Source organism: Salvelinus sp. IW2-2015, linkage group LG11, assembly GCF_002910315.2.
Source record: "Salvelinus sp. IW2-2015 linkage group LG11, ASM291031v2, whole genome shotgun sequence".
Lineage (NCBI taxonomy): Eukaryota > Metazoa > Chordata > Actinopteri > Salmoniformes > Salmonidae > Salvelinus > Salvelinus sp. IW2-2015.
The window spans coordinates 11,165,962-11,189,174 of NC_036851.1; the positions used below are offsets into that span (position 1 = coordinate 11,165,962).

The 23,213-nt window shown below is 43.0% G+C and overlaps 1 protein-coding gene across 2 annotated transcripts; it reads right to left on the reverse strand.

Moving 5' to 3' along the window:
- Positions 1-26: 26 nt before the first annotated feature.
- Positions 27-21,580, reverse strand: brpf3a (bromodomain and PHD finger containing, 3a). 2 transcript variants are annotated; one of them, XM_023996059.1, is made up of 13 exons: positions 21,251-21,580; positions 13,665-15,185; positions 13,266-13,422; positions 13,040-13,171; positions 12,726-12,854; positions 12,293-12,605; positions 11,891-12,178; positions 9,944-10,504; positions 7,922-7,991; positions 7,746-7,822; positions 4,625-4,722; positions 1,604-1,758; positions 27-1,383 (listed from the first exon to the last, which is right to left on the reverse strand). In XM_023996059.1, exons 2-13 carry the CDS (start codon positions 15,164-15,166, stop codon positions 1,188-1,190), a joined length of 3,678 nt encoding a protein of 1,225 aa, XP_023851827.1. In that variant the 5' UTR covers positions 15,167-15,185; positions 21,251-21,580; the 3' UTR covers positions 27-1,187. The 2 variants fall into 2 exon arrangements, with proteins under 2 accessions (XP_023851827.1, XP_023851828.1); XM_023996060.1 differs by lacking the exon at positions 9,944-10,504.
- Between the last annotated feature and the right edge of the window lie 1,633 nt (positions 21,581-23,213).

Here is a 23,213-nt window from a genome sequence, read left to right on the forward strand (position 1 = left end):
ATTCTTTCATGAGACTGAGAACAAACAACCATTTAAAACAATTTATTTCTTGCGAGAAAATATTGTTTCAGACAGATTGTAGATCTTGTGGTACAATTCAAATGACAAGATCCAGAAGTCCTCTGCCACCTCAAACGGTCTAGGAGGCTGGTGCACTTTTATGCCGACACAACTACAGGGTTTTGTGCCAACAGCACATTATCCGATATCTCAATAAGTATTGTCACTGATACAAATAGCTACAGAGCTTCATACATAAATCTTTTTCCATATTTATTTTTAAATAACACTTTCAAATTGTCACACGATGTAAATTAAAATCTATTTAGATTTTTTGCATTCCTTAAATTACTTTGTGTATTATAAACACAGACATTTACATATATACAAAATGATGTGCATATGCTTCTACACATGCACATGAGTTATATCACATTTTTTTTATACCTATGTCTTCACAGCTCATATATTCTATAAACCTTTTCTAACTAACAGATTGTGCTTTTCAAGTCATTGGAGGGTTTGCAAAGAATATTATTGACCTTGTTAAAAAAAAGTGGTTGCAGTGACCGCTGACATGACCGGTGAGAAACAGCATCATCTCCATTGTCCTGACTAGACATTCAAAAGTCCTCATGTTCCATCAAATAGCTGCAACAAGCACACCATTTTCATTTCATATAAATAAAAAAAAATGAACAAATAAATTGCTTCACAATGTGTAAAAATATGTTTAAGAAGCATGGTATTTCAATGACAAATACAATCTGAATATGCTTTGAATCTGGCAAATCCCTTTTGAGGATAAAATAAATACAATGTATTTACTTGATGTCTTGATTCACTTGGCCTAAAACAACCATAATATTACTAGACTCATTGCAACGGAGTGGTTGTGTAAAAGTCATTTAAATCTAAATCACAATGAATAATCACATTTTATCATGTCTTTTAGGAACTCCTCTCACATTTCCCCCAAGTTCCAAAATGATAATGTTCACCTGAAGAGATGAGAGTCAACCAGACCATCACTCACTTAAGTATATCAAACCACTCAAATTCCATGTCCACCTTCTGGTGAATTAATGAAAATAAGGTCGTTCTTCTCTCACTCAAGCTCTTTGTTATTAGTTTGATCCCTCCTAACCAGACAGATTGCGGTGGATTTGCACACTGATAAAAATCCTTCATATGAAATTGGAGGGGTTGAAACTGAGGTTCCCCTTGGCGTGGTTCATAACGTGGTTCAGGTGTATCATGGCACGGTCGTATGCCGTGTGTACAGACTTGCGGACGCTGGGCTTCTTGCCCTCCATCAGCCGCAGTTTGTCCACTGTGTCATCCATCCCCATTGGCAGCAACTTGTCCCGTGGCAGCCATTGCCTGAAATGCAGCAAGAAGGTTCAACAGAACGACAAATACAATAGGAGGGAAACCTCTTCAGACCAGCTCTATTTTCCTGGATAGTCACCCGTTAAAGTGTCCTAGGGTAAGGAATGTTTTTTTTTGGATACAATAGCAGGGAATCAATAGACACACACATCAACTATCCAGCAACTATGTGAATTTTCATTCAGCAGAACACTCATCTTTACTTTCTTACCAGGTCCTTTTGGTGTCGAAGAACAGCACGAGGTAGTGCCTCTCCCCTGTCGCCTTCTGCCTCCGCTCCCCCAGTTTGAGCACGTCCCCAGGAGGCACGGGGATGGGGATGCCGTTGTGAAGAAGCCCTTCCTGAGGCATGTCAGGGTCAACAACCTGGGGAAATCAATTGGCAGTTTATGTATCCTGTTACTCTCTGCGCTACAACAACGACTGGTAAAGTCAAACTCGCCTACATCTAAAAGGAGGTAACTTGTCAACCATTACGTGCCAAACCAAAAACTCTTGAAAATCAGGCCAAGTCTATTGCAGTGCCTTCAGAAAGTGTTCACTCCCCTTGACTTTTTTCAAATTTTGTTGTGTGACAAAGTAAGATTAAAATGTATTTAATTGTCATGTTGTGACAACGATCTACACAAAATACTATTTTCAGAGTTGAAGAATGTACATTCTTTTTTTAATTAAATGGACAAAACACAAATATATTTTTTATTACATAAGTATTCAACCACCTGAGTCAACACATATTAGAATCACCTTTGGCAGCAATTACAGCTGTGAGTCTTTCTGGGTAAGTCTCTAAGAGCTTTCCACGCCTGGATTGTACAATATCTGCTCATTATGCTTTTTAGAATTCTTCGAGCTCTGTCATGTTGGTTGTTGATCATTGCTAGACAGCTATTTTCAAGTCTTGCCATATATTTTCAAGTCGAGTTAAGTAAACTGTAAATAAGCCCCTCAGAAACATTCAATGTCTTGGCAAGTAACTCCAGTTTGGCCTGGCGTATTAGGTTATTGACCTGCTGAAAGGTGGATTTGTCTCACAATGTGTTGGAAGCAGACCAGGTTTACCTCAGGGACTTTTTATTTTAATCCTAAAACAACTCCCTAGTCCTTGCGGATGACAAGCATACCCATAACATGATGCAGCCACCACCATGCTTGAAAATATGGAGAGTGGAACTCGGTGATGTGTTGTATTGGATTTGCCACATTTTTTGCAGTATTACTTTAGTGCCTTATTGCAAACAGGATGCATGTTTTGGAAGATGTTTTATTCAGTACACGCTTCCTTCTTTTCACTCTGTCAATTAGCTTAGTATTGTGGAGTAACTACAATCTTTTTGAGCCATCCTCAGTTCTCCTATCACAGCCATTTAACTCTGTAACTGGTTTAAAATCACCATGGTGAAATCCCTGAGTGGTTTCCTTCCTCTCCGTCAATTGAGTTAGGAAGGACACCTGTATCTTTGTAGTGACTGAGTGTATTGATACACCATCCAAAGTGTCATTAATAATTTCACCATGCTCAAAGGGATATTTACCCATCTACCAATAGGTGCCCTTCTTCACAAGGCATTGACAAAACATCCCTGGTCTTTGTAGTTGAATCTGTGCTTGAAATTCACTGCTCGACTGAGGGAACTTACAGATAATTGTATGCGTGGGGTACAGAGATGGGGTAGTCATTCAAAAATCATGTTACACACCATTATTTTACACAGAGAGAGTTCATGCGGAAAGTATTCAGACACCTTGACTTATTCTAAAATGTATTAAATATTTGACAAAGCGAAAACAGTTTTTTTTTAATTTGTGCAAATGTATTAAAAATAAAAAACAGAAATAGCTTATTTACATAAGTATTCAGACCCATTGCTATGAGACAGTGACAGTGAATGTCAGAGCAAAGACCAAGCCATGAGGTCGAAGTAATTATCTGTAGAACTCAGAGACAGGATTGTGTCGAGGCACAGATCTGGGGAAGGGTAACAAAACATTTCAGCAGCATTGACGGTCCCCAAGAACACAGTGGCCTCCATCATTCTTCAATGGAAGAAATTTGGAACGACCAAGACTCTTTCTAGAGCTGGCCGCCCGGCCAAACTGAGCAATCGCCGGAGATGGGCCTTGGTCAGGGAGGTGACCAAGAACCCGATGATCACTCTGACAGAGCTCCTCTGTGTAGATGGGAGAACCTTCCAGAAGGACAGCCATCTCTGCAGCACTCCACCAATCAAGCCTTTATGGTAGAGTGGCCAGACAAAGCCATTCCTCAGTAAAATACACATGACAGCTCACTTGGAGGTACCTAAAGGACTCTCTGACCATGAGAAACAACATTCTCTGGTCTGATGAAACCAATATTGGCCTGAATGCCAAGTCTGGAGGAAACCTAGCACCATCCCTACGGTGAAGCATGGTGGTGGCAGCATCATGCTGTGGGGATGTTTTTCAGCGACAGGGACTGGGAGACTAGTCAGGACTGAGGGAAAGATGAGCAGAGCAAAGTACAGAGAGATCCTTGATGAAAACCTGCTCCAGACTGCTCTGGACCTCAGACTAGAGTGAGTAGGACAACAACCCTAAGCACACAGCCAAGAAAAAGCAGGAGTAGCTTCAGGACAAGTCTCTGAATGTCCTTGAGTGGCCCAGCCAGAGCCCGGACTTGAACCCGATCGAACATCTCCGGAGAGCCCTGAAAATAGCTGTGCAGCGACACTCCTCATCCAACCTGACAGAGCTTGAGAGGATTTGTAGAGAAGAATGGGAGAAACTCCCCAAATACAGGTGTGCCAAGCTTGTAGCGTCATACCTAAAAAGACTAATAGCATACCTAATCGCTGACAAAGGTGCTTCAACTTAGTACTGAGTAAAGGGTGTGAATACTTAGGCAAATGTGATATTTCAGTTGTATTTTCTTTATAAATTTGCAACCAAATGTTTAAAAATATACATATATTTTTTTAGGCTTGCCATAAACAAAGGGGTTGAATATTTATTGACTCAAGACATTTAAGCTTATAATGTTTTATTAATTTGAAGAAGAAAAAAAATGTAAAAACATAATTCCACTTTCACATTATGGGGTATTGTTTGTAGATCAGTGACACAATCTAAATGTAATTAATTTGAAAATGAGGCCGTAACAACAAAATGTGGAAAAAGTGAAGGGGTGTGAATACTTTCTGAAGGCACTGTAGATACATGCAATGAATGAATGACATTCATGTTCTCTCACCATTGCTGGGTATGATGGATATCCACGACACTTAGCCCAGACCAGGTCCAGTGGTGTGAGCTCTGTCTGACTTTCAAAGGGCAAAAGCATACTCATCCCTGAGGACAAAGACAAGGGAAGTTTAACTCCATTTATTTATTTTTTATATATCATGAATTCTATAATTTTATAGAATTTTCTAAAATGTACAGTCAGGTCCAAAATGATTGGCACCCTTGATAAAGATGAGCAAAAAAGACTAAAATAAATAATACAATTATTTTATACTAATACAACTGCTCAGAGAGAGATTTTGTTGAACAAGTAATACAAAAAAATTATTTGAAAAATATCAAAATTGGCACCACTGTTTTCAATACTCTGCAAAACTCCTCTTGCGATGATAACGGCACTGAACCTTTTTCTAAAAGGTTTTATGAGATTGTGGAACGCATTGGGAGGGATCTTAGACTATTCTTCCATACCGAATCTTCCATTTCTTTGTGGAATTTGATGTGTACTAGGGGTTATTGTCTTGCTGGAAGGTCCACCTGCGGCTAAGTTTTAGCCTCCTGGCAGGGGCAACAGGGTTATTGGCTAAAATGTCCTGGTACTTGGTAAAGTTCATGATGCCATTGACCTTTAAGGGTCCCAGGACCACCGGAAGCAAAATAGCCCCAGAACATCAAATACCACCAGATTTTACAGTAGGTATGAGGTTATTTTCTGCATAAAAGATGTATTTTTTTTCACACCAAACCCACCACTGGTGTGCGTGGCCAAAGAGCTCAATTTTCATGTCATCTGACCAAAGCACTGGTTCATTCCAAGTGCCAATGCCGTTTAGCAGACTCCAGGCATTTACATTTGTTGGTTGCTTTCATGTTAGCTAGCTGATATTTCTCCGTCAAATCACAGCTATGCCAAGATAGCAAGAACTAGTGTCTGGAATGTGTTTCTTGAGACACTCGTTCTACAACACCTTGCTACTCGCTAGAATAATCAAATAATGTAGCTAGCTAGTGTAACCAACTCACCGTCAGCAACGACACCAGGCACGGTCTTACGTTTGTTGGTTGACAGCCAGCAAAACTTGTAGCTAGCATTGGCTGTAATACCTTTCCTGGACATCTGATTGTTGAACAACTTCTATGGAAGCCCATTTTCACTAGAGTAGCTATTTCCTGATCAATATGTGCATCAGTGCTCTGCTATCCAACCCGAGCCTGACAGATCCCAACATTATGCACCGGGTTAGGGCTGGTAAGGCCAGTGTTTTTCATCAATAACTAGGGTACGGGCAAGGCATCACTAAATTGATCACTAACATTTTGAAGCAGAGCCATTTGCTCATGCTCTGACTAAGATCATAACGTGGTGTCAGAAGTGCTTCAACCTCATCAAATATAAGACAGGAGAGATGGCGAGATGGTCCTTGAGTTTTGTCAGAGTTTAGAATGACGAAAAGTAGCTACAGCTAACTACTCTCTCATCTCTCTTCATTGAGCAGAGCAGCCCAAGCGAAGACGTTGCTATGGCGACTCAGAGCACCATGAGCAGAGCGCGTTGCAACTAGGGAGCGAGCGACAGACAGAGAGGAGCAGGCAATGGATTTACTAAAGGAGGAAGTTCTTTCTGATTTGGGTCGTACATTTGGCAGAAGCAAATCGGGCCTGGGTATGGTAGGGCCTAAACGTGGCGGGCCTGGGTATGGTAGGGCCTAAACGTGGCGGGCCTGGGTATGGTAGGGCCTAAACGTGGCGGGCCTGGGTATGGTAGGGCCTAAATGTCACGGGCCTGGGTATGGTAGGGCCTAAACGTCACGGGCCTGGTTAGGTAGGCGCTAAACGTCACGGGCCTGGGGGATGGTAGGCCCTAAACGTCACGGGCCTGGGTATGGTAGGCCTAAACTCACAGGGCCTGGGTATGGTAGGGCCTAAACGTCACGGGCCTGGGTATGGTAGGGCCAAACGCACGGGCCTGGGTATGGTAGGGCCTAAACGTCACGGCCTGGGTATGGTAGGCCTAAACGTCGGCAGCCTGGGTATGGTAGGGCCTAAACGTCGCGGTCCTGGGTATGGTAGGGCCTAAACGTCGCGGTCCTGGGTATGGTAGGGCCTAAACGTCGCGGGCATGGGTATGGTAGGGCCTAAACGTTGCGGGCATGGGTATGGTAGGGCCTAAATGTTGCGGGCATGGGTAGGACATGAGCATTGCACATCAAGCTACTGCCAAAGATACACGTGTTGTCTGTGGAATTTGTTTTGCATGGCCTGGTGATGGCCTTTGCATGGCCTCTGCTCATTTTCGACCATTCCATTGGTGCTCCTAAGATGAGGTCTGCACCCGCCCAGAGCACGGGGCCATGCAAAGCGAACTCGCCCAGTCTTTCCCGGAAAACACGGTGCCCCCTACGTCTTTATAGGCAAAAGGGGCATGAATTGTTGACATAATTGTAATCCAAACCCTCAAGTAAATTATGATGTGATGACCAAAATCATCCTATTTAAACTTTGTAGTCAATTTTGAAACTAGAATAAATGTTTCTGACTCATAAAGATGCAACATAGTCCATTTTCAAAAGGAGAAGTTGGTTTTCATGGGAAGTTGACCTTTAATAAGTGTATTATTGTTTTTTTAGCAAAAAATATTTTTGCCTGAAGGCCAACCAAAATGTGTCTCTTTTCATTTGTAAGTTCTTTGCCTTTTTCCATGGTGATTGTTGACAAAGGGATTTTACATGGGTGTTACCTAATTTTTATACCCCAGTGAAACAAGAAGCCATGGAAGGCCACAATACGGTTCCTTAAACTGAGATTACATTTAAAAAGTAGAATGTTAATGCAGATTTTATTTATAACACTCCTAAGAGGTGGCAATCATGTTGACCCCTATCTTTGAGAGAGAAAAAAAGTATTACCTTTTCTCTGAGCAATTGTATTAGTATAAAATAATATAATTTCCACCAAAAAATGTAGCATACAATATAGCTTGGTATTTGTATTCTTTATTTTATACAGTATTTTTTGCTCATCTTTATCAAGGGTGCCAATCATTTTCCACCCGACTGTATACATCCATATTTGCGAAAACATAGCTATTATGTCTGACCCTAAGGTATGTGGTGCCTGGACACACTCACCTGAGCCTCCATTCTGCCTCTCTGGGACTTTAGCCAGAGCTGGTTTACCACGACTGCGTTTGGGTAGCAGGGGGTCACTACATCCATAGACAGAACAAAAGGGAAGATGCATAATATTTCAAAATATATATAACACCTTGAATATCAGAGCATCAGGTGTTCAGAGAGATTCTCACCTGTGTTTTTGGTCATTGGATGGTGGGTCTGAGGAGTCCTCTTTGTGCTTTCCTAGCCCATTTGTCAAGCCTAGTAGAATACAAATTCTGTTAATTGATATCATCATCATTATCTACCCTCTCTTCCCGTATTCAACCCTCACAAATAAAGGGTGAAGACATGTTTTCCTTTATAACAAGTAATAACTTGTTAATACAATCACATACAGCTTTTCTTTTTTTTTCACCTTTATTTAACCAGGTAGGCCAGTTGAGAACAAGTTCTCATTTAGAACTGTGACCTGGCCAAGATAAAGCAAAGCAGTGTGACAAAACAACAACACAGAGTTATACATAAACAAACGTACAGTCAATAACACAATAGAAAAATCTATGTAATGTGTGTGCAAATGTAGAAGAGTAGGGAGGTAAGGCAATAAATTGGCCATAGAGGCAAAAATAATTACAATTTAGCATTAACACTGGAGCGATAGATGTGCAGATGATGATGTGCAAGTAGAGATACTGGGGTGCAAAAGAGCAAGAGTATAAGTAACAATATGGGGATGAGGTAGTTGGGTGTGCTATTTACAGATTGGCTGTGTACAGGTGCAGTGATCGGTAAGCTGCTCTGACAGCTCATGCTTAAAGTTAGAGAGGGAGATATAAGACTCCAGCTTCAGTGATTTTTGCAGTTCGTTCCAGTCATTGGCAGCAGAGAACTGGAAGGAAAGGCGACCAAAGGAAGTGTTGGCTTTGGGGATGACCAGTGAAATATACCTGCTGGAGCGTGTTCTACGGGTGGGTGTTGCTATGGTGACCAGTGAGCTGAGATAAGGCAGTGCTTTACCTAGCAAAGACTTATAGAAGACCTGGAGCCAGTGGGTCTGGCGACGAATATGAAGTCAGGGCCAGCCAACAAGAGCATACAGGTCGCAGTGGTGGGTAGTACATGGGGCTTCGGTGACAAAACGGATGGCACTGTGATAGACTACATCCAGTTTGCCGAGTAGAGTGTTGGAGGCTATTTTGTAAATGGCATCGCCAAAGTCAAGGATCGGTAGGATAGTCAGTTTTACGAGGGTATGTTTGGCAGCATGAGTGAAGGAGGCTTTGTTGCGAGATTTAATTTAATTTTGGATTGGAGATGCTTAATGTGACTCTGGAAGGAGAGTTTACAGTCTAACTAGACACCTAGGTATTTGTAGTTGTCCACATATTCTAAGTCAGAACCGTCCAGAGTAGTGATGCTAGTCGGGCGGGAGGGTGCGGGCAGCAATCGGTTGAAGAGCATGCACTTAGTTTTACTAGCATTTAAAACCAGTTGAGGCCACGGAAGGAGTGTTGTATGGCATTGAAGCTCATTTGGAGGTTTGTTAGCACAGTGTCCAAAGATGGGCCAGATGTATACAGAATGGCGTCATCTGCGTAGAGGTGGATCAGAGAATCACCAGCAGCAAGAGCAACATCATTGATGTATACAGAGAAAAGAGTTGGCCCGAGAATTGAACCCTGTGGCACCCCCATAGAGACTGCCAGAGGTCCGGACAACAGGCCCTCCAATTTGACACACTGAACTCTATCTGAGAAGTAGTTGGTAAACCAGGCGAGGCAGTCATTTGAGAAGCCAAGGCTATTGAGTCTGCCGATAAGAATGCGGTGATTGACAGAGTCGAAAGCCTTGGCCAGGTCGATGAAGACGGCTGCACAGTACTGTCTTTTATCGATGGCGGTTATGATATCGTTTAGGACCTTGAGCGTGGCTGAGGTGCACCCATGACCAGCTCGGAAACCAGATTGCATAGTGGAGAAGGTACGGTGGGATTCGAAATGGTCGATCTGTTTGTTAACTTGGCTTTCGAAGACTTTAGAAAGGCAGGGCAGGATGGATATAGGTCTATAACACTTTGGGTCTAGAGTGTCTCCCCTTTTGATTAGGGGGATGACCGCGGCAACTTTCCAATCTTTGGGGATCTCAGACGATACGAAATAGAGCTGGAATGAAATGACAGAGCAAATGTAAATTAAATGTTTTATATCTACCGTCCTCTTTGACGAGATGGAGGGGCTTGTCTGCCTCGCTGTCAGAGTTGGACCCTCTGGACCTCAGGTGGTGGGATGACGGTGAGGAGGGTGTGGGAGGAGGGGCAGGGTTGGAGAGGGCGGTCACACTGGGAGGTTTTGGAATGGTGGGGGTACGGTCCAAGCCATTGGTTTTACCCTCAGTGGTCCCTACATACTGTAACTGAGCTGCTCTAATCTTTGCCAGTCTCGCTCCATTTTTAGCTTTCTTGAACAGAACGGATGTACGACGGCCAACTCCAACCAAAGGACAGGCGTTAATGGGAGGACTGGGAGTCTCCAAAGGAGAGACCTCTTGAGAAGCCTCCTCCTGTTTGCACAGTGTCAGTGTCTCCCCAACTTCAGCATCATCATCGCTCCGCCCGTTGCCCCCACTACGGGAGGATCTCTGGCGCTTGTAGGAGCGCCCTGGTGACCTTTGCCCTGTGGTCACTAGGCCCAGTAAGGGTGGTTCAGGTGGGGCATCTCCTGGCAGTGGGGACGACACTGGGCATGAAGGCTCTAGTGTTGGTGGAGAGTCATCTACAAGAAGGAAACATGCATTTATCACTTTGTTAAAGCTCAGACACACCGGTAGGATTGTCAATGTTTGCCTACCGACATTACTTAGCACCTCTGAACAGTGTCAGCAGTCAACCTCTTTTGTGTTCACACAGCTGCCCATATCATTGCATAATGCAGAAAATATACGAGAGTTCAGGGGCCTTGCTTTAACAAAGTTAACCATTTTCACTGTAGTGTCCAAAACGTCTTTCAAGCTGTCAGGTATTCCCTTGGCAGCAAGAGCCTCTCGGTGGATGCTGCAGTGTACTCAAGTGGCGTCGGGAGCAACTGCTTGCACACGCGTTTCCAATCCACTATGTCTCCCTGTCATGGCTTTTGCGCCATCATTACAGATACCAACACATCTTGACCACCAAAGTCCATTTGATGTCACAAAGCTGTCCAGTACATTAAACATATCCTCTTCTGTTGTCCTGGTTTCCAATGGTTTGCAGAAAAGGATGTATTCCTTAATTGACCCCCCATAAACGTAACGGACATATACCAGGAGCTGTGCCAGGCCCGCCACGTCTGTTGATTCATCCAGCTGTAACGCATAGAATTCAATGGCTTGTATGCGAAGCAGTAATTGTTTCAAAACATCTCCTGCCATGTCACTGATGCGTCGTGAAACAGTGTTGTTTGATGAAGGCATTGTCTATATAGTTTTTTTGCCCTTTTCCCCCAGCATTGTCCCAGCCATATCGACGGCAGCAGGAAGAATTAAGTCCTCCACAATAGTACGGAGCTTGCCTGTCCTATCCACTCGGTAGCTCACCATATAAGACTCTTCTAGCCCCTTATTATTAATGGTATCTGCTGCTTTTATACATGTCTTACTACTCAAAAGTCGTCTTTATTCTCGCTCAGAAAACTCCTGTGGCTTATTTTTCAAATTGTCATGTTTTGTTTCTAAATGTCTGCGCAAGAGTAACGGTTAATGTGATTGCATGTTAATTATTTGACAAGGCTACCTGTATTTGACATTGTGTTATTATTTCACTGAACACTAGATGGTTTAATAACATTTTTGGCAATGAAACGATGCTACTCAGGTGAGAAAAAAAACTCACCAAAATGTATAGCACTGTTGGAAAATATAAATGTACTGTTGAAAATGTGAAGGAAAAAAAATGCGAAAAATATATAATTCTTTCGAAATTAGAAAAATAAAAATGTGAATCACATTTTTATTTGGCGTACCCCCGACGACATTGCGCGTACCTCACCCAGTTTGGGAATACCTGCTTTAGGGTAATCAAATCAGAATTGCACAACAACAAATCAATAATTTGACTAACACATCAATTCTAGAAAGATTAGTAGGGTTGGAAAGCAACAATAAAAGTAAATCCCTTCTCTTACCTGTCCCCGGGGTAGAGGCTGATGTTAAAGGACCGTTCTCCACATTGCCCTTCTCTCCCTTTTCTTCTTCTCCCTCTTCCTCAACTTCTTCTTCTTTCCCATTGAGAGACTGTGAGCGCTGCTGCTTGTGCCCGATCATGTTGATCTCTCTGCGCAACAGCCGGATGCGTTTGGTTCTCCCTCCACTGGAGCGCATGGACGTCACCACGTCCAGCTTCTCCAGCAGGGCCTTCAGCTGCTCCTCTGTGGACAGGTGGAGCCTGTTGTCTGGGTTCAGGAGAGAGTCCACTGTCGAGAGAACACAAAAAGAGGAGAAAGAGAAGAGGGACATGAGTTATGATTGTGAAGCTTTATTCTCTGAACGCCATTCCACGGCCAACCCAACCTGTGAGCTGTGCTCACCGTCCTCCCAGGTGCATTGGTAGAAGCCGTGCATGTTGGGAAAGTCTGGGAGGTGCATGCCCGTGCTGGGGTCCAACCCGATGCTCTGGGCCTGTCTGTGGGCGTGGCGGAGGACGGCCCCTCCCACCTCCCGCAGTTGCAGGGCGGCTCGGTGGAACGCGGTCTCCTTGGAGTTGTACCTCAGGCAGTTGGACACCATGAGGTTGAAGTCGCCCTCCAGGTCTGCAATGGAGCAGTAAGCATGGGCCTCCAGTTTGGCACGCATGCTGGACAAGTCCATGGGCGTGGAGATGAACTCCAGATAGTCCGGGACCTTCAATTAAAAACATACAAGCGAACAAACTTTTCAAGAAAGAAGCAGGTGAGAAAAGCATTGCTAGAGGCTGAATTGTAAAGCAATGCAAAAAAGACCAACTGATCTAGCTCTACTAACCTCTGCTAGATTGACAGGCTGAGAGAAGATCTGTGCCGTGTCCTTCTCCTGAAGCTGGTCCAGGGTGGAGCGCAGCAGTATTAACGCAGGGGTCAACTTCAGCTCCAGAGCAGCCTGTTGAAGTTTCATCTGGAGGGAGAATGAAAGAGGGGGAGAGAAAGAGGTCATATGAAAGGGTGCAGAGTAATTTAAGGAAAGCAATTAGACAGATACAGTGATTGTAAAAATGCATTAATTTCATACGTTATATGCAAATGGTAACTCACGATTATACAGTATGTAAAATCATGGCCTCCCCCGACTGACAAAAGTACCTGCTCTCTCTTTAGTCGCTCTCTCTTGCGAATGAGTTCCACCAGGAGCCGGGCTCTCTCCAGGTCCTGCCGCAACTTCTGCCAGTACCGTAGCTCCTCCCTTGCCGCACTAAGCTTCTCATCAGGCTCCCTCTGAACACATGCAAACACACATTTTACATTTCACTATCAACACGAGATCTATAATTGACATTAAGCCCCCCCTCCCCCCCTCTATTTTCCTGACCTGCTCAGCAGTCTTGTGAGCCTGCAGATGCGAGTGCAGGCGCCGGATGAGAGGCATGCCGTTTCGGGATTGACGTTTCAGCAGCCAGTAGTTGTGAAGCCTCTGCATGAACTGGTTCTTCCTCTGGACAGCAACCCCAGTGCAAATCTTGTTCAGCCTGTTCATGACATTGCAATAACTGTTATTCATATTTTGGCATCTTCCCACTGTATAGATAGTGTATTAATTGTTAGTACAAGGCAGTTGTACTGTTCCATTAAACATACATTATTATTAGGCTATAAAAATGTGCTCTCTAAACTGAATATTACTCAAAGCAAATATACCGGTAGTAAGAAGACAAAGAGAAAAATTCTACTGGGAGTGTTGTGTTGGTAGAAGGGGTGTGGGAGGGCTGACCTGTGAGAGGGGATCTGAGGAACCAGCAGTACAGGCACAGCGGAGCGACGGGTCGTCTGACCTTTCTTCTTCTTCTGGCCCTTGGGAGTCTTTTTACTGGGTAGTGCCAGGGGGCTCTGAGTGTATGACCTTTGACCTCTGTTCCCCCTTCCTCCCACAAGCCTCCCCTCCACATCACCAGACCCATCTCGCCTTAACCCGACCGGGGAGTGATTCTCACAGAAGGCAGTTTTCTTTACAGAGAAGGTGGTTCCATTGACCCCGGTCTCTCGGACCGGGTCGATCTTCATGAAGAGGCCAGCCTTCTGGGCACAGGTGACATGGAAGGCCCGGTAACAGTTGGCCTTGTGGCACTGGATGGACGCGCCCCAGCCTTTCTGCTTGCACAGGTGGCAGGTGAGCTTCCAGCGGGCTGGGGGGATGTTTTTCACCCCCTCCACGGGCTCCAGGAACACCGTGTTGGCAAAGCACACCTCTGGGATCCATATGGCACAGACTACGTGGGCCCAGCGTCCATCGCTAGTCTGTTTGAAGGCACCTCCCCGGTTGGGGCAGAGCACACAGTCCACGGGGCGTGAGGGGGACTGCAGACAGCAGCGGCACAACCACTGGCCCTCAGGGATGTAGGGCACGCCGTAGCACTCCTGGTGGACGGCCAGGTTGCAGATGTCACAGAACAGGATGACGTTGCTGTTGAGACACTCGTCGTCCAGGCAGACGCAGCAGAAGGCGTCCTCGTCTATGGCACTCTGGGACAGGGCCTGGCTCCGTGACTCCAGGATGGACTCCCTCTCCAGACGGTCGATCAGCAGCTCAAAGGTATCCGGGGAGACGGAGGCATGGCCATCAGACACCCTCTTTTGATTGACCATCTCCAGCCAGGCCAGGTCCTCCTCGTCCATGTCGTACTCTGCCTCACAGTCCTGCTCCTCYCCTGACTTCTCTAYGAAMCGGTAGTAGGCCRCAGGKAGGGGAGGTGYGKCTRAAGGACACRGGSAGTCMAGCACGCGGAAGGTKGGCTCRGGGAGAGGGCTTTGGKGRGAAGGGTGYTGGGARGRATYGGTKTSGCTTTGMGTGTRYTGCYGACYGCCAGAACGTCGGCTCWGGTKAGATGAGGTTTTGCTYTCCCTCCKGCGGCCCTTTGGGTTGGGAGGTTTGCGCCCTGGTCTGGCTCTGCTCTGGGTTTGTTCGCTGTTCTCTTTGTTACTGTTGCACTCAACAATGTCCTGAGCCATCATCTCGTCCTCTGTGATGACTGGCAGAGGGTCTGTGATGTTGATCCTGTGAAGCCTTCCATCCAGGTCCACCTCCACCATCTTCTGGGCCTGAGCATATGTCAAAGTCTCTCTAGATGGAGATAGTTGCAGTCTATAGGGGGAAGGCGGCCGCGGCCGAACACTGGAGACCCTGCCCCTTCCCCTTCCCCTTCCCCTTCCCCGGCCCCGGCCCATCTCAAGCCCAACTTCTCCAGCACTGCATCCCCGCCGCCGCAGCCTCCTCATGGGGGTTTGCACTAGTTTCCTAGAATGGAGAGGGTGGAGTTAAGCAAAAGAAAGAGAAAACTAATCTGTTGTTCAATTCTGAATTGCACAATAAGTCAATAGAGGAACTAATTAGAAGGTATCCTTCATTTGAAATGTCATGAATGATGATTACATAGCACAATAGGATAGAGAGACTATAACTTAGATGTATGTGAGATAAGGAAGACAACCCATCAGAGGATATTTGAAACAGTCAAACACCAACTTATCAACATACAGTAGCTAATGCACTCACCAGTGCCAGCCTGCTGCAAGTTTGTGCAAGAGAGATTCACAGGAACATGCACATGACATTTTCTGGTCAAAATAGGGCAATTCAACGGTAATTGTACTGAGACTCAGATTTTTCATTTTTATTTAACCTTTATTTAACTAGGCAAGTCAGTTAAGAACACATTTTTATTTACAATGACAGCCTACCAAAAGGCAAAAGGCCTCCTGTGGGGGACGGGGGCTGGGATTAAAAATAAATAATTAAATAAAAAATATAGGACAAAACACACATCACGACAAGAGACACAACACAACACTACATAAAGAGAGACCTAAGACAACATCATAGCAAGGTAGCAACACATGAAAACATAGCATGGTAAACATAGCATGGTAGCAACACAGCATGACAACAACATGGTAGCAGCACAACATGACAGCAGCACAACATGGTAAACATTTAAAATGTATGCCAAACAAAAAAACATTAATTTCAAAGTATAACAACCCATACAACTCTGCAACTTTTACACTGACATTTTTACAAAAATATTTAATGGAAGATCTGTGCAGATGCAAAGTTTGGTAACAGAATTTCTGTAAAATCTCCCTTGCTTTTTACGTGACAACATTGTCAAAAAAACTTTTAAATATCTGCTCTGAGTTAAGATTCAATGATGTCTGCTATGACATGACACCCTGAGTTTGAAAACATGTCTTTGGTAATTAAACTACAGTAAGTGAAGTAGATTTACACCCGGTAACAGAATTGCAGAAACGGAATTTCATCATGGGTCCCTGATCTGTACTATACAGAAATGCATAATTATGTATAGTTCATGGTGATGTATCCTAAATAGGTAAACAAACTTAGAAATATTTAATATCCTCCTTTGCATATTTGGGTATTAATCTACACATTGGCTATTATTTTAATGAGCTCCGCCACCAATCAAGACCAAATTTGGTTGGTCCGGACCAAATCTGAACCAATCACAGACCTCTATGTTTCACAAGTTTGGAGATCAAAGTACAGAACAGTGGAGTATAGTCAAGTAGAGTACAGTTCAGTACCATACAGTAGAGTACAGTAAAGTATAGTTCAATAAAATACATTATAGTGTAACCTACCCATGCTGTGTGCTCTACTGTGTACAGTACAGACCTCTACTCTACAGGACTGTACTCTACTTTTCTTTACTGTACTGTGTTCTACTGTACTGTAATGTAATGTACTACTTTCTTAACTGTACTGTGCTCTACTATACTGTACTGTCCAAACTTGTGAAAACTAGACGTCTATGATTGGTTCAGATTTGTTCCGGACCAAATCTGAACCAATCATGGACGTCTATGTTTGGGCCAAATCAAGGCCGGTCCAGACGTCTGTGGATGTTGAAATCAAGTTCAGGGTGGATTGACCAAATTTCAACTACTTTTCAACGTCCGTGGATGTCGGTGCTCAGTGGTTACAGGGCTGGTTAGTGGTAAAGTGGTGGTAAAGGGCTGGTTACAGTAAATAGAAAGAGGGGCTCATGGGGTAAGTACCAGTAAGAAAAATGTATGTGAGTGAGTGGTTGTCCAGACTTTTCACACTCTTGCTTTGACCACCAGGCGACAGAAAGAGAAAGAAAACAGTTCTGCTGAACATAACAGTATGCCAGTGGAAGGGAGGACAGTAGCAGGTCACCCAAATGTGGTTTGACTATTATGATATTCCCATTGTAGCCAAATCAATTGCAGAAATTCCGTTAACAATTTTTGGGGAAATTCTGTTACTGATTTAGTAACAGAATTGAGTTTAAATCACTTACTAATTCATAAACTAAATTTGAATTAGTAAAAACACTAATTGAACATTACTAAACTACTAAACACTACTAAACACACTAAACACTACTTTTACTTGTTCCTTCTGATAATTTTCTTTATCCTCCCTCATGAGGGAGAGAAATTTGAAATTATCTTAAAGATATGTGGGTTTTTGGTAACGGATATTCAAGACACAAGGCAATGTTTCTTAAACTTACAGAAGGCAAAAAAAACATATCCTAATCTAAATATAACTCTTGGTATTAGTTGGCAAGGGTCTTTTTATTTAACTAGGCAAGTCAGTTAAGAACAAATTCTTATTTTACAATGACAGCCTACCCCTCCCCTAAACTGGACAACGCTGGGCCAATTGTGCGCCGCCCTATGGGACTCACTATCACGGCCAGTTGTGATACAGCCCGGGATCGAACCAGGGTCTGTAGTAACACCTCTAGAACTAAGTGCAGTGCCTTAGACTGCTGTGCCACTCTTTACTTCAAAATTGTGTTTCATTTCTAATACCTTTTAAGACTTTTTCTGGTAGATGTTTTCTAAGAAATCAAAGGCTTTAATTATTCCATTATAATTTTGGGGATTGAAAATGGTTGAACAATGTATAGTGTCTTCATACCCCTTGACTTATTCCACATTTGTTGCGTTACAGCCTGAATTCAAAATGGATTAAAAAAAATAATAATCTCACCCATCTACACATAACCCATAACGACAAAATGAAAACGTTTCTAGAAATGTTTGCTAATGTATTGAAAATGAAATATACTGAACAAAAATAGATATGGAACAATTTCAACGATTTTACTGAGTTACAGGTCATATAAGGAAATCAGTCAAGTGAAATGAATTCATTAGGCCCTAATATATAGATTTCACATGTCTGGGCAGGGGTGTTGCCATGGAAGGGTCCGGGAGGGCATAGGCCCACCCACGGAGGAGCCAGGCCCACCCACTGCGGAGCCAGGCCCACACACTGGGGAGCCAGGCCCAGCGAATCAGAATTCGTTTTTCCCCACAAAAGGGGATGTCGAGGTCCTGGCGTGACGTGGTTACACATGGTCTGCAGTTGTGAGGCCGGATGGACGTACTGCCAAATTCTCTAAAACGTCATTGGAGGTGGATAATGGAAGAGAAATGGACATTCAATGCTCTGGCAACAGAGGGTTCCTGAGTGGTGCAGTGGTCTAAGGCACTGCATCTCAGTGCTAGAGGCATCACTACAGACCGTGGTTCGATTCCAAGCTGTATCACAACCAGCTGTGATTGGGAGTCCCATAGGGAGGTGCACAATTGACCCAGTGTTGTTAGGGTTTGGCTGGGGTAGGCTGTCAGTAAAAAAAATATTTGTTCTTAACTGACTTGCCTACTTAAATAAGTAAACACAGCTTTGGCAGACATTCCTGCAGCCTGCATGCCAATTGCACTCACTCTCAAAACTTGTGTAATGTGATAAACTGCACATTTTAGAGTGGCCTTTTATTGTCACCAGCACAAGGTGCACCAGTGTAATGATCATACTGTTTAATTAGGTTCTTCATATGTCACACCCATCAGGTGGATGGCTTATCTTGGCAAAGGAGAAATGCTCACTAACAGGGATATAAACAAATGTGTGCACAAAATTGGAGAGAAATAAGCTTTTTGTGCTTACGGAACATTACTGGGATCTTTTATTTCAGCTCATGAAACATGGGACCAACACTTTACATGTTGCATTTATATTTTTGTTCAGTATACAATAATATCTAATATACATAAGTACTCACACCCCTGAGTCAATACTTTGTAGAAGCCCCTTTGACAGCAATTACAGCTAAGTCTTTCTGGGTTCAAGAGCTTTTCACACCTGAATTGTGCAACATTTGCTCATTATTCTTTTCAAACTTCATCAAGCTCTGTGTTTATTGATCATGTTTATTGTTTATTGATCATTGCTAGACAACCATTTTCAGGTCTTGCCATAGATTTAAGTCAAACCTGTAACTTGGCCACTCAGGAACATTCACTGTCTTCTTGGTAAGCAACTCCAGTGTAGATATGGCCTTGTGTTTTAGGTTACTGTCCTGCTGAAAGGTGAATTCATCTCCCAGTGTCTGGTGGATAGCAGACTGAACCAGGTTTTTTCTCTAGGATTTTGCCTGTGCTTAGTTCCATTCTGTTTCTTTTTTTTCTCCTGAAAAACTCCACAGTCCTTAAATATGCTTGAAAATATGGAGAGTGGTACTCAGTAATGTGATGTATTGGATTTGCCTCGAACTTGACAATTTGTATTCAGGACAAAAAATGAATTGCTTTGCCACATTTTTTTGCAGCATTACTTTAGTGCCTTGCTGCAAACAGGATGCATGTTTTGGAATATTTGTATTCTGTACAGGCTTCCTTCTTTTAATTATGTCAGTTAGGTTAGTACTGTGAAGTAACTACAATTTTGTTGATCCATCTCGGTTTTAAAGTCACCCATTGGCCTTATGGTGAAATCCCTGACTGGCATACTTCCGCTCCGGCAGCGGAGTTAGGAAGGACGCCTGTATCTTTGTAGTGACTGGGTATTTTGATACACCATCCAAAGTGTAATTARTAACTTTACCATGCTCAAACATATATTCGATGTCTGCTTTTTTCATTTGCCAATAGGTGCCCTTTTTTGCTAGGCATCGGAAAACTTCCCTGGTCTTTGTGGTTGAATCAGTGTTTGAAATTCACTGCTCAACTGAGGGACCTTACAGATAATTGAATGTGTGGGGTACAGAGGTAGTCATTAAAAAAACACTATTATTGCACAGAGTGACCATGAAACTTATGTGACTCGTTAAGCACATTTTTACTCCTTTACTTATTTAGGCTTACCATAACAAAGGGGGTCAAATACTTATTGACTCAAGACATTTCAGCTTTTCATTTTTATTAATTTGTAAAAATTTCGAAAAAACATAATTCCACATTGACATTATGGGGTATTGTGTGTGGGCCAGTGACAAAACATCTACATTTAATCAATTTAAAAATTCAGACTAACACAAAGTGTGGAAAAAGTCAAGGGGTGTGAATACTCTCTGAAGATAATGTATATATGCCTTAAAGTCTAATAGATAGACTCTTAGCTTTCATTTGACACCCAATTTGACATGCTCTTATGAACTTCACATGTTCGTGCTCCTGGGACCTTTCACATGGAAATAACCAATAACCACACAGCAGAAGAGACATTAGGCCTACTGATTTTACTACTGATTTGCAATCAAACAAATTATCACATTGATTCATCTCATATCAGAAAAACACTAAAAGCAATTTGGTAGCTATTATAGTCACTGAGGTATAATTACGGGGCGGCAGGTAGCCTAGGGGTTAGAGCGTTGGGCCAGTAACCGAAAGGCTGCTAGATCGAATCCCCGAGCTGACAAGGTAAAAGTCTGTCGTTCTGCCCCTGAACAAGGCTGTTAACCCAATGTTCATTGTAAATAAGAATTTGTTCTTAATTAACTGACTTGCCTGGTTAAATAAATAAAAATGACAGCAGTTTATATGCTGCACCTCTAACATAACACCCTAGTTTACATCCAATCACAGCTCGAGAAAATTCCACACATCTATATGTAACCAATCAACTGCTCGTATCTTCTATTTTTCTACTCACATAGTTGGGTTGCAGGGCGCTAAATACCAAACCGACCCGACTGTCAGCCATTTTATCCATACAACATTTGCAGTCACTATTATTGTGAACTGATAAGCAACAACATAACCGTGGCACTATTGCTGGGTTAACACTGTGCACAACTACAAGTATCATGTCGGCTAGAATGCCGCAATGTGTGTCCTCGTATGTGTACGCAGGCTACAGACCCTTCAAACACAACTCTAACGCTAGCTAACGTTTTAACTAGCTAACGTTACTATTTGATAGCTAGCTTGCACAGGGCACATTTAGCTCGACATGACGAGCGCCATATTTTATGAAGCAAAAACAAACAAGTCAGCCAAAATGTCGGAAGTGTTTACCTTGTTTAACGTGATCCTATGATATGCGCGAGCCAGAGAAAGATAACGTTAGCTAACTAATGTTGAAATACGACCGACATGCTAGTAACAAGCTATGCCATTGCTACCCGGTAATTTCAGGGGCGACAGCGTCATCTTCAGCACTTCAGTCCTCCATGGTGACTTCGGACAAATGCTCAAACTCGACCTCCTTACATATCTGTGATTTAGACGTCTTCAACTTGAAATACCTACACTAAATGGTACATAAAATAATGTAAGATGTGTCAGATTGATGTAGCTAGCTAGCTACCTTGGGATATAGCTAGATATTCAGTCAAGATGGCTTGAAAAAAAACGCCCCTTTGGAGGAAAAAAAACTAGCACAAGCCTAATTTTACCGCGTACACTACGCGCGTTCGATTATGATTGGCCAACACAGAAAACCCATTGCATCGAGTTGTAACGGGACAACACATTATCGCAAAGCGTTGAGAAAAACTACCCGACCTCTCTTTTGCGCGCCTTGTCTTCATTATCGACGGACAACAGTATTTAACACCTGTTACATTCAGTTCAGTCCACACACGGTGCTGCTTAGAAGTTGTATTCCTTTTAATATATACGGTTAAATAAGTGAACAAGGTGCACAATGTAGGCTATGCTTATTTATATGTTATTTCTGCATAGTTTCTGAACTTGTCACAATGTATTTCATATACAAAAAAATAGACATAGATTTCGTGAAGGGGATAATATCTGCAGGCAAGAGTTTGAAACGTAGGAATAATAGCGGCATGCAACTGAACCAGCCAGCTCCCTTCACTGTTTATACATTTACATTTAAGTCATTTAGCAGACGCTCTTATCCAGAGCGACTTACAAATTGGTGCATTCACCTTATGATATCCAGTGGAACAACCACTTTACAATAGTGCATCTAACTCTTTTAAGGGGAGGGGGGGGGGGGTTATACTATAAACATTCCCACCCTCTTTCGTTTGTTAATTTAACAACAACAAAAAACATGTGCCACTTTCTTTTCTTTGTTCTCCATACTATAGAAGCCCATTCCCGCCACAAAATAAAATATATCTGACTACTAGTTAAAGGGAAAGAGAAGGGGGATACCTCGTCAGTTTCAGTTGCAGAATGTATTCAACTGAAACGTGTCTTCCGCATTTAACCCAACCCCTCTGAATCAGAGAGATCCGGGGGGTTGCCCTAATCGACATCCACGTCTTAGTTATGAGATAGTAAGGTATAATTATGAGCAGTGTTGTAAAGTACTTAAGTAAAAAAATACTTTAAAGCACTACTTAAGTAGTTCTTTGGGGTATCTGTACTTTACTTTACTATTTATATTTTTGACAACTTTTACTTTAACTTAAAATCAAATCAACATGGTTAGCAGATGTTATTGCAAGTGTAGCGAAATACTTGTGCTTCCAGTTCTGACAGTGCAGGAATATCTAACAAGTAATATCTAACAATTCCACTACAAATACCTAATACACACAAATCTAAGTAAAGGAATGGAATAAGAATATATAAATATAAATATATGGATGAGCAATGTCAGAGCGACATAGGCTCAGATGCAATAGTTAGGATAGAATACAGAATATACATATGAGGTAAGTAATGCAAGATATGTAAACATGATTAAAGTGACTAGTGTTCCATTTATTAAAGTGGCCAATGATTTCAAGTCTATGTAGGCAGCAGCCTCTCTGTGCTAGTGATGGCTGTTTAGCAGTCTGATGGCCTTGAGATAGAAGCTGTTTTTCAGTCTCTCGGTCCCAGCTTTGATGCACCTGTACTGACCTCGCCTTCTGGATGGTAGCGCGGTGAACAGGCAGTGGCTGTAAGTCATAATAATGAGATACTAAGTCATAATTGTGAGATAGTAAGTCTGGATCCTGGACATTTAACAGTCCTGCTACCATCCAGAAGGCGAGTTCAGTACAGTTGCATCAAAGCT